At 50.4% G+C, this 15816-nt stretch overlaps 7 protein-coding genes across 7 annotated transcripts; 3 read left to right on the top strand and 4 right to left on the bottom strand.

Moving 5' to 3' along the window:
• The first annotated feature begins 70 nt into the window (after positions 1–70).
• BZA70DRAFT_270467 (uncharacterized protein) lies at positions 71–1208 on the top strand. Its single transcript, XM_064911293.1, has 2 exons — positions 71–648; positions 714–1208. The coding sequence occupies exons 1-2, from the start codon at positions 135–137 to the stop codon at positions 1115–1117; spliced, it is 918 nt and encodes a 305-aa protein (XP_064770126.1). The 5' UTR covers positions 71–134; the 3' UTR covers positions 1118–1208.
• A 130-nt stretch (positions 1209–1338) lies between these two features.
• BZA70DRAFT_4200 (uncharacterized protein) lies at positions 1339–2667 on the top strand. Its single transcript, XM_064915106.1, has 2 exons — positions 1339–1359; positions 1420–2667. Exon 2 carries the CDS (start codon positions 1566–1568, stop codon positions 2544–2546), a length of 981 nt encoding a protein of 326 aa, XP_064770127.1. The 5' UTR covers positions 1339–1359; positions 1420–1565; the 3' UTR covers positions 2547–2667.
• A 622-nt stretch (positions 2668–3289) lies between these two features.
• Positions 3290–4941, bottom strand: BZA70DRAFT_286475 (uncharacterized protein; the record flags this gene model as incomplete). Its single annotated transcript, XM_064913869.1, has 2 exons — positions 3290–3787; positions 3862–4941. The coding sequence occupies 2 exons, from the start codon at positions 4939–4941 to the stop codon at positions 3290–3292; spliced, it is 1578 nt and encodes a 525-aa protein (XP_064770128.1).
• Positions 4942–5028: 87 nt separating this feature from the next.
• On the bottom strand, positions 5029–6114 carry BZA70DRAFT_270472 (uncharacterized protein). The gene has a single exon (XM_064911294.1). The coding sequence runs from the start codon at positions 6017–6019 to the stop codon at positions 5195–5197; it is 825 nt and encodes a 274-aa protein (XP_064770129.1). The 5' UTR covers positions 6020–6114; the 3' UTR covers positions 5029–5194.
• Positions 6115–6165: 51 nt separating this feature from the next.
• On the bottom strand, positions 6166–7040 carry BZA70DRAFT_270474 (DSBA-like thioredoxin domain-containing protein). Its single transcript, XM_064911295.1, has one exon. The coding sequence runs from the start codon at positions 6872–6874 to the stop codon at positions 6218–6220; it is 657 nt and encodes a 218-aa protein (XP_064770130.1). The 5' UTR covers positions 6875–7040; the 3' UTR covers positions 6166–6217.
• Positions 7041–7106: 66 nt separating this feature from the next.
• BZA70DRAFT_270475 (Cullin family-domain-containing protein) lies at positions 7107–9644 on the top strand. Its single transcript, XM_064911296.1, has 2 exons — positions 7107–7693; positions 7750–9644. Exons 1-2 carry the CDS (start codon positions 7134–7136, stop codon positions 9524–9526), a joined length of 2337 nt encoding a protein of 778 aa, XP_064770131.1. The 5' UTR covers positions 7107–7133; the 3' UTR covers positions 9527–9644.
• A 2647-nt stretch (positions 9645–12291) lies between these two features.
• On the bottom strand, positions 12292–14079 carry BZA70DRAFT_286478 (uncharacterized protein; the record flags this gene model as incomplete). Its single annotated transcript, XM_064913870.1, has 4 exons — positions 12292–12382; positions 12452–13082; positions 13243–13553; positions 13619–14079. The coding sequence occupies 4 exons, from the start codon at positions 14077–14079 to the stop codon at positions 12292–12294; spliced, it is 1494 nt and encodes a 497-aa protein (XP_064770132.1).
• Positions 14080–15816: the final 1737 nt, after the last annotated feature.

Raw genomic sequence — 15816 nt, forward strand, 5'->3', positions numbered from 1 at the left:
GATGAACCCAAATGGGAAAAGCGCCAAACCTTAAGCGCGTTTGAGTTGTCGCTGGAGCTCGAAAACTCCCCGCGAGATGAGCAAAATACTGTTTATTAGACGACCTCACTGAATTATAGAAGCAGCTTTAAAAGATGGCACTTCGCAGGATCCGTGATCCGCTTTCAAAATTTCAGCTCAAACTGCTCTGCGAGACGATCCGACCTCATCTGCCTACTTGCCGATTCCCGGATTTTGAAATCAGCGCGTCGCCTGTTCCCGTTCCCGCAGCATGGCACTTTGTTTATTTCCCTTCCCTGCACAGCGAATTGATGCTGTATTCTGATGGCTACGATCCGGTTCTGACTGATGTTATGCTGAATGGGCTCTCCAAAAGACGATGGCGGGGTGGCACGATCAGCTTCGCCCATAAAGAACCGCTTCTATCCGATCATCCTTCGACATGCACGATATCTGAAGAGGTTTCAGTTGTGAGAAGCACAAATAGCTCCAAGATTTCTCCGTTAGACTGGGAAAAAGTTGATGAGCACACAGTGAGGACAATGATGACTGATGGGGGCGAGAATGCGTCTGTGGTCGAGCAGCGGCATCTCACTTACCTTCCCGTCGGGGGTCTTGTCGTGCCTGTTAGTCAGAAGAAAATCAAAGGTATGATCTGCAACACGCTCGAATATCTTGCAGTACACTTCATCTGACTGATCTCTGTTTGGTAGCGAATTACACCCCAATATTTGAAACAAATCTGACCCCTTCCCGCGTGCTGGTCTTTCGCTTCTCGGCTCTTACGTTCAACGCCCACCGCATCCACTATGATCCACTATACGCAACATCTTTTGAGGGCCTACCTGATGTGATTTTACAGGGTGCTCTATCTCTCACGCTTCTTATGTCCTGGATTCAGTTTGACGATAATGTTGCGCAAGCGCTCATGATCTCTGCTGGGCTGCCCAATCCGAAACGGATCGCAAGCATACAGTACTCATGCGTCCAGAATATTTTTGTCGACAAAGAGATCCGACTATGCCTTGCACCTCGCAAGGGTATGCCTGGAAAATATAGAGCATGGATTGAGCAAGATGGCGGAGTATGCCTGAAGGGGACTATCGCGGTCGAGTAGCGGGTGCGAATGCATTAGTCATCGATGACTCACTATACATCACGTGTAGGATCAGTTGACTGTAATGGCTGTTGATACGGCACAGGGTAAGGGCCGAGGATGTCCCGCCACCCGGCAGCTAAAGCTCACGAGTCTCGCAGCCAACTCTCCTTCCTTCCCCACCCCATCCTCATATTCAAAGCTATGCAGATCTTATACTCGACTCAAATTCCTTCAGTTTTTTCTCAGTTTATCAAAGGTTGGTATTGATCTACTTCTCTATCTCTGTTTGACTCCTTCAGTCATGCTAACACGATGTCAAGACCTGTTTCGTTTGCGGTAGTTTGAATCTAAAATCTTCCAGCCGATTCCTCGATATATCCTCAACTTCCTAGTCGATATCTAAATCGCCTTACTTTCCGTTTCCTCTTTATTTCATCTTTTTTTCTTGTTTTTCTACTATTTCTCCATGGGTGATACGAAAACAACTCCACCTGCAGCAGCATCTGTTTTGAATGACTTTCCATTCCTCTTCCGCAAGGCCAGCGACATCAAAGCTGCCGCCTCAGCACCATCTACAGTCACAGTAGGCACCAAAGATGCCTCTCTCTCTACCCCAGTAAAGTCCGCTGGGTCCCGTTCAACTAAGGGCAAGCAGGCGCCCGATCCCGCCAAGGCCTCTTCAACTGGCACTCGCAAAAGTGCGAAGAAGCCGCAGCAAGCGAAGCAACAATCACATCCATCTCAGGCACAGCAGGTGCTCACCAAGCAGCCTGCTGTTTCAACACCGGTGCGTTCTGCAAGCAATGCCTATGCAGGACCTACTTTCCACGCCTCTCCCGCCCCTACCGCGATCCCGGTTCCCAAGTTCATGTCGAGCTCGGTTCCTACGGGATCTTCGATGGACCAATACTTTACCTCCGCAGCTTCAGACACTGGATCTAACGGGTCTGTTGCGTCTGCACCTTCTCCTCTATCATCAACTGCTTCTTCGCCTTCCCTGAGCTTGGCGGCCCCTACGTTTGTGATGGATGAAGGTGAACCTGCTCTTGTGCAATCTGCACCGCCTTCGCCATCTCCTGTCAACATCCCGGCAGCTCCAGCTAAAGCACCTGCACCCCGTCCCTCCAACCGGTTTGGGGATAGTGTTGTCTTTAGACCACGCCGGAAGGGTGGTCTCGTGCAGCAGGATCTATCGCAAGACTCGCCGATGAAGGAGAACTCTCCGGTGCCAAAGGAGGTCAAGCCGACAGTGGACACTGAAGCCAAAGGCTCATCCCGCCGAGCGCCTGCTGAGTTCAATTTCCTGTTCCAAGAGAACAACCGTGCCACACACACATCGGCACACACATCGGCTGCAGGATCGAAGGGAATGAACCGCCCTGTCTCTCGACGACTTGGATTCATTCACAATCAAAGCGGAGTGGCGGTGCAGACGGCAACTGTTTAATTTATAATATTGCTTCTACAGTTATGGGTTATTGGATTTGTTTATCGGCGTATTGTTTCTTAGACTTCCAATTATCTATGTATTATTGCCTGCGTGTTATTCCTTTGCTTTGCTTTGTTTTCCTTTTTTCTTTTGTTATCTTTTGTTTTGTTATGACTCCTGTTTCCGTGCTAGCTCAGTTTGACTATGGCGGAACGTCAAGCATATATTTTGTTAACTTGCTTGACTCAAGGCGGATCAGATGTTTATATCTTCACACATCCATGAACCGCCGCTGGTTTCTTTCTTTCTATTTTACTTTTCTTTTGTCTTGTTGCTACAAGTTTACATTCCGTTTTTACATTGTTTGAAGCTGAAAGGGTATTGTAAGCTTGGAGTTTTGTGGGAGTTAATCCTTTTCTATTCTTTATCTTTTTGGCATCTCATGATTGTGAAACTACTTTTCTTTGGGAATGTTATGTTGCTAGCGCGATATGGGTGTTGCAGATTTGCTTTTATTTTTGTTCTTTCTGCTTTTGCTTGCTTTGCTGTTTTACCTATCAGAGAAAACCTACAAAAAAATACATAAACTGAAGTATTTTTCAGCTTCTCTTTGTTCACTCGAAGAGTAGTCTGGAAGTACTTTTTTTTATAAAAACCAAAAAAAAAGATATATAGATTTTATACACGATGCAAGAATCAGCGTCCTAAGGGAATACTAAAAATAAATGTGATGATGGTGTAGGCTTTTTGCTTCTCTCGACTTAGACCTGGATGGTGGTAAGGTCGGGGGAGACGGTGAAGGGAGCATCGACCTTTGCCTCGATGTCGGCAGGAGTAAGACCCTCCTGGACCTCGATCAAAGTGAGACCGGTCTCAGGGCTGACGTCGAAGACAGCCATGTCGGTGATGATTCTGGAGACGCACTTGACACCGGTGAGGGGGAAAGCGCAGGTCTTGAGGATCTTGGGGCGGCCCTTCTTGTCGACGAGGTCCATGACGACGACGACGCGGGTCTTGTCGGGGTTGGCGACGAGGTCCATGGCACCGCCCATACCCTTGACGCGGCCGGGAAGACCCCAGTTGGCGAGGTCACCGTACTGCGAGACCTGCATGGCGCCGAGGATGGTCATGTTGATGCGGCCGGAGCGGATCATGCCGAAGGACTCCTCTGAGCCGAAGAAGGAGGCACCGGGGGTGACGGTGACGGTCTCCTTGCCGGCGTTGATGAGATCAGGGTCCTCGGAGCCAGCCTTGGGGTACTGTTGTGATTTTGATGTTAGTTAAGCAATTGAGGAAATGAAGGTTGTTTAAAAAAGAGAAACAGAAGACATACAGGACCAAGGCCGAGGATACCGTTCTCAGACTGGAGAGTGACGGAGATGTCAGAGCCAATGAAGCCAGGGGCGAGGGTGGGCATTCCGATACCAAGGTTAGCGTAGTCGCCGTCCTTGAACTCCTTAGCAGCGCGGCGGACGATACGTTCTCTGCGAGCGGCCGAGGAGTTAGGATCGGTCTCGAGAGCGGAAGCCGAGGAAGAGTCGGTGGGCTTCTCCTTTTGCAGGGTGAGGATCTCGATCTTCTTCTCGGCAGTCGACTGGATGATCTTCGAGACGTAGATTCCGGGGAGGTGGACATCGGAGGGGTCAATTTCACCGGGCTCGACGATGTTCTCGGCCTCGACGACGGTGTACTTTGCAGCTCTGCCAAAGGCGCTGTTGAAGTTGCGGGCAGCCATGCGGAAGTAGCAGTTTCCGAGGGTGTCGACTTTGTAGGCCTTGATGAAGGCGACGTCGGCGAAGATGGAGTTCTCGAGGATGTAGTTCTTGCCGTCAAACTCGCGAACCTCCTTGGGCTGGGTGAACTTGAGGACGTTCTTTCCGGTCTCGTCGTAGCGGACGGGAAGCTCGCCGGTCTGGACCCAGGTACCGTAGCCAGCACGGGTGTAGAAAGCAGGGATGCCGGCACCGCCAGCACGGCATCGCTCAGCGAGGGTTCCCTGGGGTGTGAGCTCGAGGTCGATCTGGCCGGTTAGGTAGAGATTCTCGAAGATGGCGTTGCCGCCGATGTAGGAGGCGATCATCTTGACGACCTGGCCGGACTCGAGGAGTTTTGAGAGACCGGAAGAGGCTGTTCCGGCGTTGTTGGAGACGGCGGTGATGCCCTTGACCTCGGGACGGGCCTTGAGGGCGTCAATGAGGGTATCGGGGACGCCGGAGAGACCGAAGCCGCCGCAGAGGAGGGTGATGTCGGGTTGGATGGGCGCGACGGCGTCCTGGGGGGAGACTACTTTTGATTTAGGGTGGGTCGAGAGCGATCTGAGCTGGACGAGAACGGCGACGGCGCGCGGGGCGCAGAGGGCGGTCTTTGCGGCCCTGGCGGCGCCGAAGGGGACGATGCGGGAGATGAGAGGCATTGAGGGGGGGCGAGGGGATTGAGGTGAGGAAGAGGGTGGGAGGGGAGGAGAAGGAGGGGGGGAGGAGGGATTATATAACGAACAATGGAAAAACTCGGAGGAGGCAGAGTTGCAGCGGGCGGATGTGGGGACGAATTTCGTTGCTTTCGTCGGATAAAAAGCGGTCGCGCTTCCGTACTTCCGCACCCTAACCCGATGGACCCCGCAAAGATTAAGGATGTTTATTTATCTACAGCTACAGGAGAAGAGAGTATCATGAGCTCAGTTCGCGACAGACAGAGAGGAGACGGAGGATATCAACTCGGGCGTGTCTGATTGTGACTGTGGTGTGGTTGGGGCCGTGGTGGAACTCGAATTGGCCGGGGTGCTCGAGCTCGAGTGCCTTGAGATGGTGAAGCAGTTCGTCGCCTTGTTCGGTGTTCAACAGAGCAGATAGCGAATGATGTTCGGTTCTGGAGTTCATCATGAGTAGTTGGAGGATGTTGTCAAAAAACGGAGTCAGGTCGGCTTCTGCTGGAAAAAGCTCGGACGAGGAGGAGGAGGAGAGCGAGAGCTGCTGGTGCTGGTGCTGGTGTCTGGCAGCGAGGACTATATCGAGACTGCCGATGCTGATGCTTGTGGGCTCCAGGAACTTCTTGACGTGGAAGTAAGGCAGATAAGTAAGTACTTCACGTGCTATCGGCTGCTGCAGTTGGCTCAGTGCTTCTTGCAGCGTTGTGAACTGAACGACGAGAGAAGGGTCACCACCACTGCTGCTGCTGCCAGCGCTGTTCCTGTTCCTGACAAAGTTACTCTTCACACTTTTTTCTAAACCGCCTTGTTCAGCAGCACCAGCCGAGCTTTGATCACAGTATGGACCCCAGCAAGATGGCAGCAGTCTTGCCTTGATGAAGAACTCAAAGACGGCGGTTGAGCAGATGATGATGTCCGAGATCAGGTTGAGCCGGTCGATGGACTTGTCTCTTGATACCCGGCGAACGACAGACTCATCTGCACCGTCTCCGACACCCGCAGACAGACCACAAGAAACAACAGAACAGAGCAAGAAGAAAGAGCAGAAGACAGAAATGAACCTCATCTTATGTTCACCACCGAGCAGGTCTGCAGCAGCTCTGCCGTTCGCAGGTGGCCCGGCAGAAACCCTAATCGGCCGAATACATAATTATTAGCAATCCAACTCCAAGTTAGTCCGTGCGACTTTATTTATTTATTTATTTTTATTTATTCTTATTTAATTGTTATTGTTTTCTTATCTTCTACTACTACTCTTCTCTTCCTACTTCCCCTCAATCGCAGCAACAAGAATCTTCTCAAACTCAGCAGGCTCCTGGCCGCCGTGGATCTCGAGGTCCTTGCCAATCGTAAAGTGCGGAACTCCTCCGATGTACCGGTTCTTCGCAGACTCCTGCTCGACCTTCCTCGCCCCCTTCCGCTCCTTCAGATACTCGTCCAGCTCCGCCGCGTCCAGTCCCTCCACCGTCTTTGCAATCTCGACAATCTTCTCCCGCTCAAAGATGTTCTCGCTCTTCGTGAAGTACGCATCAAAGAACGCGAGCATCAGCTCTGTCTGCTTGCCCTTCTCCCCCGCGTAGACCTCCGCCTCGTGCACGAGTTTCGTAGATCCCACCACCGCCTTATCGTTCAGCGGCGCAATCGCCGCTCCGACCGCTGCTGCCCGCTGCTGCAAGTACTCCTGCATCATCGCAAACCGCGGACTGTTGCCAAACTTTTGCTCGTACAGCTTCCTCTTCGACATCACCGGCATCGCCTCTGGAAACTCCGGGTGCAGCTCAAACGCCTGCCACGAAACTGGGAAGCTGTACTCTGGATAACGCTGCTTCACCGCCGTAATCGCCCGGTTCAGCGACGAATATCCAACATAGCACCACGGGCAGATCGCATCCGACACGATAGAAATAGGAATAGAAGGCATTGTTTCTTTCTTCTTTGCTTTCGTGTTCCTTGTATCGCAGATGTTATTCTATTCTGCAGCACTGATAGCAGGGAGCACATCAATTATATATCCATCAGTCTGATTATTAATGCTCCCCGATTACTAATCTGCCCCTCCTTAATTTGGACTCAAAAGTACCTCCCAGCAGTCACGTGAATTCATTCCCATGCCCTCCCTCTCCCGCTCTCCCTCCTTCCTTATCGAACAAGGTCACCCACACGCACCGCCCACAGCAGCAATGCTCTCAAACTTCCCTTCCAGAGGCCTCCCTCTCTCGCAGAACACCTCCTCCTCTCCGCTTCTCTCCAAGTCGTCCTCCAGACTTTCATCCGCCCAGCGTCCTAAACGCCAGAAGCAGCTTCTCGGATCCAGCGGTCCCCGCAAACTCACCCTCGCGTCCTCGACCACCGACTTCTTTCCCAATTCCGATTCTCTATCAGAAAAATACTTCAACTCCACCTGGCTCGCACTCAACTCCGCCCTCGACAATGTCTTCCACGACCAACCCATCTCGGATTCCTTCGAGGCTCTCTATCGCGGCGTCGAGAATCTATGCCGCGTAGACAAAAGCCGCAGTCTCTGGGAGAACCTCAAGATGCGCATGACGAATCACATTGCATTCGACTTTGTCAAACAGAGCTTAGAGCCGGCCGTCAAGTCGTCGGACTCGGCAGATATGGTCAAGCTCGTGGTCGATAAGTGGCTCAAGTGGACCGCTCAGCTCAAAATCGTCCAAAACATGTTTTTCTACCTCGATCGCAGTTACCTCCTCTCCTCACCCAATGATCTCTCCATCATGTATGATCATCTCTCCGATTTGCTTGGTTTCTGTCTTATTCTAATCTCTTCTATAGTGAGACGGGCTACAGCTTGTTCCGCAAGCACATAATCATCGACGGCGAGATTGGTGAACCCTTCTTCGCCAGCCTTATGTCCTACTTTGAACTGCACCGCTCTCATAAGCTCGAAGACACCAAACTGATCGCTCTCGCCATTGATATGATTTTCAAACTCGACGTCTATCTAGCCAATTTCCACGTCCGCTTTCTTCACTCCACCCGCGCTCACTACCATGACCTCTCCGAAGCCAATATCGAATCGATGCCCATCCCCGACTATCTCAAACTTACAATGTCGGCCCTTGACTTCGAATCCGACCAGGCTACAACTTTCTCCTTCCAGAGTACTACCCGCGTCGATACCGTCGCCGTAGTCAAGGAAGAGATGATCAAATCCAAAGTCGACATCATCATCAGCCGCGGCTTTGACGACCTCGTGGACGCTGAAGACACTCAAAGCCTGGAATACATGTACCAACTCTTCACCCAGGTCAAAGAATCCAAAGCCTTGCTTACCGCTTTTGGAGAATACACCAAACGCGAAGGCCTCAAACTCGTCATGGATCCCGCCAAAGACGCAATCATGGTCGCCTCCCTGCTCGCGTTCAAGGCCAAGCTCGACCGCATCCTCGCAGCCTCGTTTGCCAAAGACGATGACTTTAGCAACGCCATGCGTGAAGGCTTTGCCGACTTTATCAACAAGCGTCAGTCCGTACCTGCTGAGATGATTGCAAAGTACGTCGACGAGCTCCTGCGCGCTGGTAACAAGCAGATGGACGACAAAGAGCTCGAGACGCGCATGTGGGGCGTCCTCATCCTCTTCCGCTTCATCGAGGGTAAAGATGTCTTCGAAGCCTTCTACAAGCGCGATCTCGCCAAACGTCTTCTGCTCAACCGCTCTGCGAGCGACGACGCCGAGCGCAATATGCTTACCTTGCTCAAAGACGAGTGCGGTACCTCCTTCACCCAGAAACTCGAGGGCATGTTCCGCGACACCGAGATCTCGCGCGACTTTATGGCATCCTTCAAAAACTCAAAGTACTCGACCGCAAAAGAAACCGGCATCGATCTCTACGTCAACGCGCTCTCGCAAGCCTTCTGGCCTTACTACCCCGACACCACCCTCGTCCTGCCCCCGGAGATGAACACCGCTCTAGAGTCCTTCCAGCAGTTTTACTTCTCAAAGCAGACCGGACGCAAGATCTCCTGGCGCCATGTCCTCGGCCACTGCGTCGTCAAAGCGCAGTTCCCAAAGGGCAAGAAAGAGCTCAGCATGAGTCTTTTCCAGACCGTCGTGCTCTTGCTCTTCAACGACGTCGACGATGGGAAATCGCTTACCTACGAGCAAATCAAAACCGCCACCGATCTCGACGACAAAAATTTGACCCGCACGCTGCAATCTCTAGCCTGCGGAAAAGTCCGCGTGCTGAGCAAGGAACCCCGCGGCAAAAACGTCAATCCGGGCGACAAATTCGCAGTCAACCTAAAGTTTGAAGATAAAGCGTACCGTCTCCGCATCAACCAGGTCCAACTCAAAGAAACCCCTGAGGAGAACAAGGAAGTGCACGAGATGGTCAAGCGTGATCGCGAGTACGAGATCCAGGGTGTCATCGTCCGCATCATGAAGACGAAGAAGACGGTCAAGCACGTCGAACTTATCCGGCAAACGATCGAGATGACTAAGGAGAGAGGAACGCTTGATCTGAGCGATATCAAGAAGAATATCGAGAAGCTGATTAATAAGGATTATATGGAGAGACAGGGGGCGGATACTTATGTGTACCTTTCGTAATCGTCTTGTAGTATTGCAGATGTTTACTTTTGTTCTAGTTCAGTTTGTTGATCTTTCAGTTCACCTTGTTGATTGATTAGGAGTAGAGGAGTATGAATGTATTTCAAATATACCGTCCAAAATAATCAACACCTTATGTAAATAGTCTGCAGTTACTCTAACTAGTAGGGTGTTATATCATTTCAGCAACACTTCTGAAGTCTGTATGTCTACTCTACAAAACCACTGCTTAAGAACCAGATATAAAGCAAAGAGAAGATGGATTTATTTTTTTCTTCTTTCTTGGTTTTTCAATACGGTACCGCCGCGCGCTCTTGATACATCAAATACATAAACGACTCTGCTCTCTGCTAAGAAATATAAAGAAACGAAACAACACAACGGTAAAAAAGAATAGAAAAAGAGACAACACAACAACATACAAAGCAATAAAGTTATCGAAAAACAAAACAACATATAAAGCAACAACATCACAATAAAACAACACAACAGTAAAAAGCATGACAGAACAACAGCTTGTCAGCTCAGCAGACCACCATCAGAGCAGCAGATACAGAAAAACAGAGACAGTAAAAGCGCGCAAAAGCGACTGGTGCCAGGATTGGGAAGAATGCATTACGCATACTCTTGAACAAAACTATGATGCCCTGCTCAAGAGTTATGTGGGACTCTGCGACTCTCGAAATCGCCATACCCACTAAAACCCGACTTCACCCAGAAGGCAGTCATAGACCGCCCCCGTATTGGTGGATTGTCAACGTTGCGCTTGAACCGCTTGGTCGTGCGGACTCTCCTCAACAACCGTCGCCTCGGGGCTCCCGTGCGACGGCGCAACCTACCAGTGCATTTGTTGAAGAGACGCGACAACGAAGACGTTTTAAATCCAATGAGCAACCTGGCTAAAGAAGAAGCTCATCGGATTGGCCGCCCTGACCAACCGCGTCCACCCTGACCAGGCAGGATCCTCGGCGCGTACATGAGACGGCCACGCAGAGGGACCGGGCCGACAACGGAATTGTAGTTCCTTTGGGCGAACTCACCCGGTATCTGCGCGGGCAGGCCATATACCAGACCGCTTGGTCGAGTAAGCTTCGCTCTCCCTTTCTTCCCTCGTATGCATGGCACGACGCCCGCTCTTGGGGGGAGAGCAACCGCGGATACGGACCGGCAGTCCTGACCGGAATAAGCAACTCCCCGACTTTCTCGAGGTCCTGCCGCGAAAAGCCTGCCCTACCTGTCGTGATATAGGCTACTCCTAGAGAACGCTACCTGGGTATTATGCGACCCTCAAAGGCGCGCTATCTGTTCCAGTGATAGCCACCCCCAGAGAGTGCTACAAGGCGCGGTGTAGTCTGCTCTCAGTACGAGAACGCTATCCACGCAATGTGGTTTCCCTGGAAATGCTCATGGAACAGTGCAGTCTACTTCTTTGAGAATGCTACCACTTCGGTATATGCCACCCTCCAAGAGTGCTACCTGCGCAGGATGGGCTGCTCTCTGACGACTTCACGAGGTACCATGCATGCGAGAGAAAAAAGGAAGATCAAAACATACCCTCATCAACCTCCGCCGGATATTGTTGCCGCCGAGAGAGAGCCGGGATGCCGATAATTCCGATCTATTGCTGGGAAATAGATCAAATCGCTGCGGTGGCACAGGAGCCGAGAACCTGTGCCGGGGGAGGAAGAAGAGAAGGAAGAGGCGGGCGGCGCCTAAATGTGCGGATCGCAGTTCGGGCGGGCGCGTGTCTGATGCAATAGGGTTTCTCATTTGGGCCGAAAGTAAACACACATCTGACGCGCCGCCCGTTTCGTGACAGCGCTCGAGATTCCTTTCAGCAGTTTTATCTCTCAGATTTGATCGGATACATGGTCCTGTTGAGACATGCTTTCAGTCCCTGCGTCGTCAGAGTGCAGGTTCCCAGCAAGAAGAGCTCATCATGACTTTTCTAGACCGTCGTGCTTGCATTTCAACGACGTCGACGGCGGAAAGAGAAGAACGTTTTGTTTTATATTTGGATATAATTAGGACTCTAACTACAGACTTTCGCAAAATGTTTCGGTGCTCGGTTTTAATTCTTCTGTATAATATACACCTGTAAAGCAGAAACAAGGCAGGGTAGCTCGCCGTGAAATAACAACAGCTTAAAAGATACACTCCCTGTGTAACAGTCCCGAAAAAGTTGGTAAAACGGCATATTATATCGTAACATCTGTGATAACAGCCTGAGTCTACTGCTCCACCAACTCTTCGGAACATAACTAAGCGTAAACGAAACGGGCATCTCAGTAGCTATCGAGGTATGAAATGCCCCTTATTCAGGTTTACTGATGCCTCCCAACGCTGCTTGATAAAATATATCTCGAGATCTTGTAGATGTCTCTCTGTGAACGCACAATCAAACTCTTTACAATCAGCTGGGATGCTCACAGAACGTCAGACAACTAGTTGTAATACCACACCCCCCCCCTCCCCCCTTCTCGCTCTGCATGCCTCTCAACTGAAATCGGCCAACATACCCTGTACTATAACCCCTCTGCTCCGCGCACACTAATCGCATCGCACGCATGCGATGATACCTAATCATACGATCTGTAAAATTCATTGACTATTAGTCGCGACTTCAAAATAATTAAACAGACGCGACGCGTCAAAGTTAATTTTTTTATAACCCTTACCACACAACTAGAATTCGTAGACAACCTATATTATTGCGGTGAGTAAACCGAAGGAGAGATAGCGGAGCAAATGTGATGAACGACTACTTACTGGCGCGCTGCATCTTCTGCATCCTCATCTGATATTAGCTGCTGTGGGCACGGGATCTCATTCCCGGCAACCACAGATTCAGGGGAGCTGACGCTTTCACGTTAGCAAATGATGGCATATGCTCTAGTGATATGAAAGAATAAGGATAATACATACTGTTGGCTGATCGACTCCCGGATGTGATGCTGGAGGCTTGCGGAAGAAGACTCTTCGAGCTGATGACTGGAGCGCGGGAGTTTCTTGCGTTTATGCGACTCGAGCACTGCGTCTAGGAATTCATCAATCTCTTCGTAATTTGGTCTGCGTGGATCAAGTTCTTCCCCATCATCAGTGGCTGAGTTAGGCTGCACGTTCGACGTCGATAATGTTGAGTGGCGTCTCTTTGAGAGATGAATGCTGGGGCTATCGTTGTCTTCGCCCTCAAGGGAGTGCTTGCGCGATGTGGAAGGGACAGAAGCTGAGAAGACTGAGTCTTGCGATGCCTGCTTCTCTTCGAATGCTATCCCTCGCGCAGGAATAATCGAGCTTTCTCTGCGTTGGGTCGAGATCCCTATCTCTGATATTTGTCGGGCCAGAAGGGTTCCTGACTGGACCGTCTTTCTCGTACCAAGGGTAATATGACTGTTTTCAAGGGGTGAAGCGCTCTGCGACGCGTTCGATGCGGGCACCACCGGGCGCATCGACTGAGTCGCTGCAGCCTTCAAGGCTTGCTTGCGAAGCGGCACTACCGCCTCGACTCGGCGCTTTGACTGAGACGCTCTCTGCTTCCGATGTGTTTTGCTGTCCGCTACCTGTGGAGTCCGTGGCGTTTCTGTCGTTTTATTGTTTGTGTTCGCTACCTGTGGAGTCTGTGGCGTTCCTGTGGTTCTATTGTTTGTGTTGTGGGCCGTCACCACCGGACTCGCCCGAGTCGACGTCAGCTTCATGGATGGGCTGCTAGCTGGCACTGTCGGACGCGTTGGCGTCATGAATGGGCTGCTGGTCGGAAACACAGGGCGCGTAGGCAGAGTCGATGCGGACCGCCAGTTGTTGCTGGTCGTTGCCGCCATTGGCCCCAAATACGAAATGGTTGGATACGGCGGACGCATATACTGAGCCGCCGTTGACGTCATAAATGGGCTGCTGGACGGAAACACACGGTACGTTGACTGTGTCGATGTGGAGCTCCAATTGTTGCTGGTTGTCATCGCTGAATACGTTGCCGGAGTCACGGTTGGCCTCATATACGGGGTGGTGGGCCGACGCGTTGACTGAGCCGCTGTTGGCGTCATGAATGGGCTGCTGGTTGGAAAGACACGCGGCGTTGACTGTGTCGATGTGGACCTCCAGTTATTGCTGGCTCTCGCCGCCGGACGGGTCCCCTGGGTCGATGGTGCCTTCATGTTTGTGTCGCGGCGCGGTCCTGTGCTGAAAAGAAAATCGGTGATGGCCGATCCTTTGGCATTGAGGGGCGATTCTTCTTCGTCCACTGTGTCTTCCCCTTCGTCGCTCAAATTATGGGGGCGTCTATTCTTGCTGTACTCCAGCAGAGCTTGATACGGACGTATATAGAATTCAATAAGAGCAACGCGTACTCCAGTAGGCATCTCGGGATTGTCAACCTCGAATAGGTGTTTCCAGAATGCGGGGTCTTCGCCGCCGAGAAGCATGACTATGAGCGCGGCAGCGTGCATCAACTTCCACGCGACTGATGGGTCATACATTTCTGGAGTGAACTTCTTAGGACGGACAGCGAGCAACGCAGGAATAAGAGTCTCGACGATCTCAGGTACTTCTGAAAACATTGAGAGTGGTAAATTTATTATTTGGCAAAATGCTGTGGGCTGGGGGATGAAACTGTTTACTATGAGGAGGGAAGAGAAGACGGAAGAGGGAAATTAGGAAATGGGAGGGCTTTGTTATGATTGTAGTTCCGCCACCTGGTCAACTTAATATTCCACCATGTTTACTGTTACACAAGACTAACGCGTGTGCTCGCCGATGTTTACTGTTGCACAAGATTACTGTTACACAAGACTTACAAGTTTACGGTTACACAAGACTGACGCGTGTGCTCACCATGTTTACTGTTACACAAGATTACTGTTACACAAGACTGACGCGTGTGCTCATCATGTTTACTGTTACACAAGAATACTGTTACACAAGCTCATCAATGTTTATTGTTACACAAGACTCACGCGTGTGCTCACCATGTTTACTGTTTACTGTTACACAAGACTCACGCGTATGCTCACTATGTCTACTGTTACACAAGCTCACCAATGTTTACTGTTACACAAGACTAACGCGTGTGCTCACCATGTTTACTGTTACACAAGGCTAACGCGGGTGCTCACCATGTTTACTGTTACACAATACTAACGCGTGTGCTCACCATGTTTACTGTTACACAAGACTCATGCGTATGCTCACTATGTTTACTGTTACACAAGCTCACCAATGTTTACTGTTACACAAGACTCACGCAGTTTGTTTACTGTTACACAAGGCCCACGCGTGTGCTCTTCATGTTTACTGTTACACAAGTTTACTTTTACACAAGACTCGCGCGTGTGCTCACTATGTTTACTGTTACACAAGTTTACTCACGCGCTCGCCATGTTTACTGTTACACAAGTTTACTGTTACACAAGCTCACCAATGTTTACTGTTACACAAGTTTACGGTTACACAAGACTGACGCGTGTGCTCACCATGTTTACTGTTACACAAGTTTACTGTTACACAAGACTCACGCGTGTGCTTACCATGTTTACTGTTACACAAGATTACTGTTACACAAGACTCAGGCGTGTGCTCACCATGTTCACTGTTACACAAGATTACTGTTACACAAGCTCACAGATTTTTATTGTTACACAAGACTCACGCGTGTGCTCACCATGTTTACTGTTACACAAGTTTACTGTTGCACAAGACTTACACAAGTTTACTGTTACACAACACTCGCGCGCGTGCTCTAAGCCTTTTACTGAATTAATCTCAACAACAGCTTCTGTTCTGGATAAGATCATCGTGAACATCAGACAGTGGAGGACCGCGGATGGGATCCTTGATGCCAGATCCGGAAGGATGGTTTTGGGTGGGTGAATATCAGATAGTCTGCTATGGAAGCTTTCTGAAGACTTGTTTACTTTTTGCCTTTCCAAACCTAACTCGCACAGAGTCAAACGCGCTATTCAGACGCGATTATTTTGCTCGATGTTTGTGGTTGCTGAGACATCAAAACCAATTTCGAGGAAACTATAACTGAATACGGAAATAGACGAGCTATCTAGTCTGCGCGAAGAGCGATTAGCCTGGAAAGTAGGTTGCTCAGGATACGCGAACAGAGCGCAGACAACGTGCACAAGGCCCACTATTTCCGGTTTGCGAGCTACAGACATAAATACCCGATCTCGGAGTCACTAAAGCTGCTCGAGGGTTTAAGGAAGACTGTACTGGGGTTGTCAAGCGATGTCGCTGAAAACACACGCAAAACAGAAGAACGTGTTGTAATTGTTTAGATCAGTATATCG

This window comes from Myxozyma melibiosi (genome assembly GCF_037950935.1).
Source record: "Myxozyma melibiosi strain Phaff 52-87 chromosome Unknown BZA70scaffold_1, whole genome shotgun sequence".
NCBI lineage: Eukaryota > Fungi > Ascomycota > Lipomycetes > Lipomycetales > Lipomycetaceae > Myxozyma > Myxozyma melibiosi.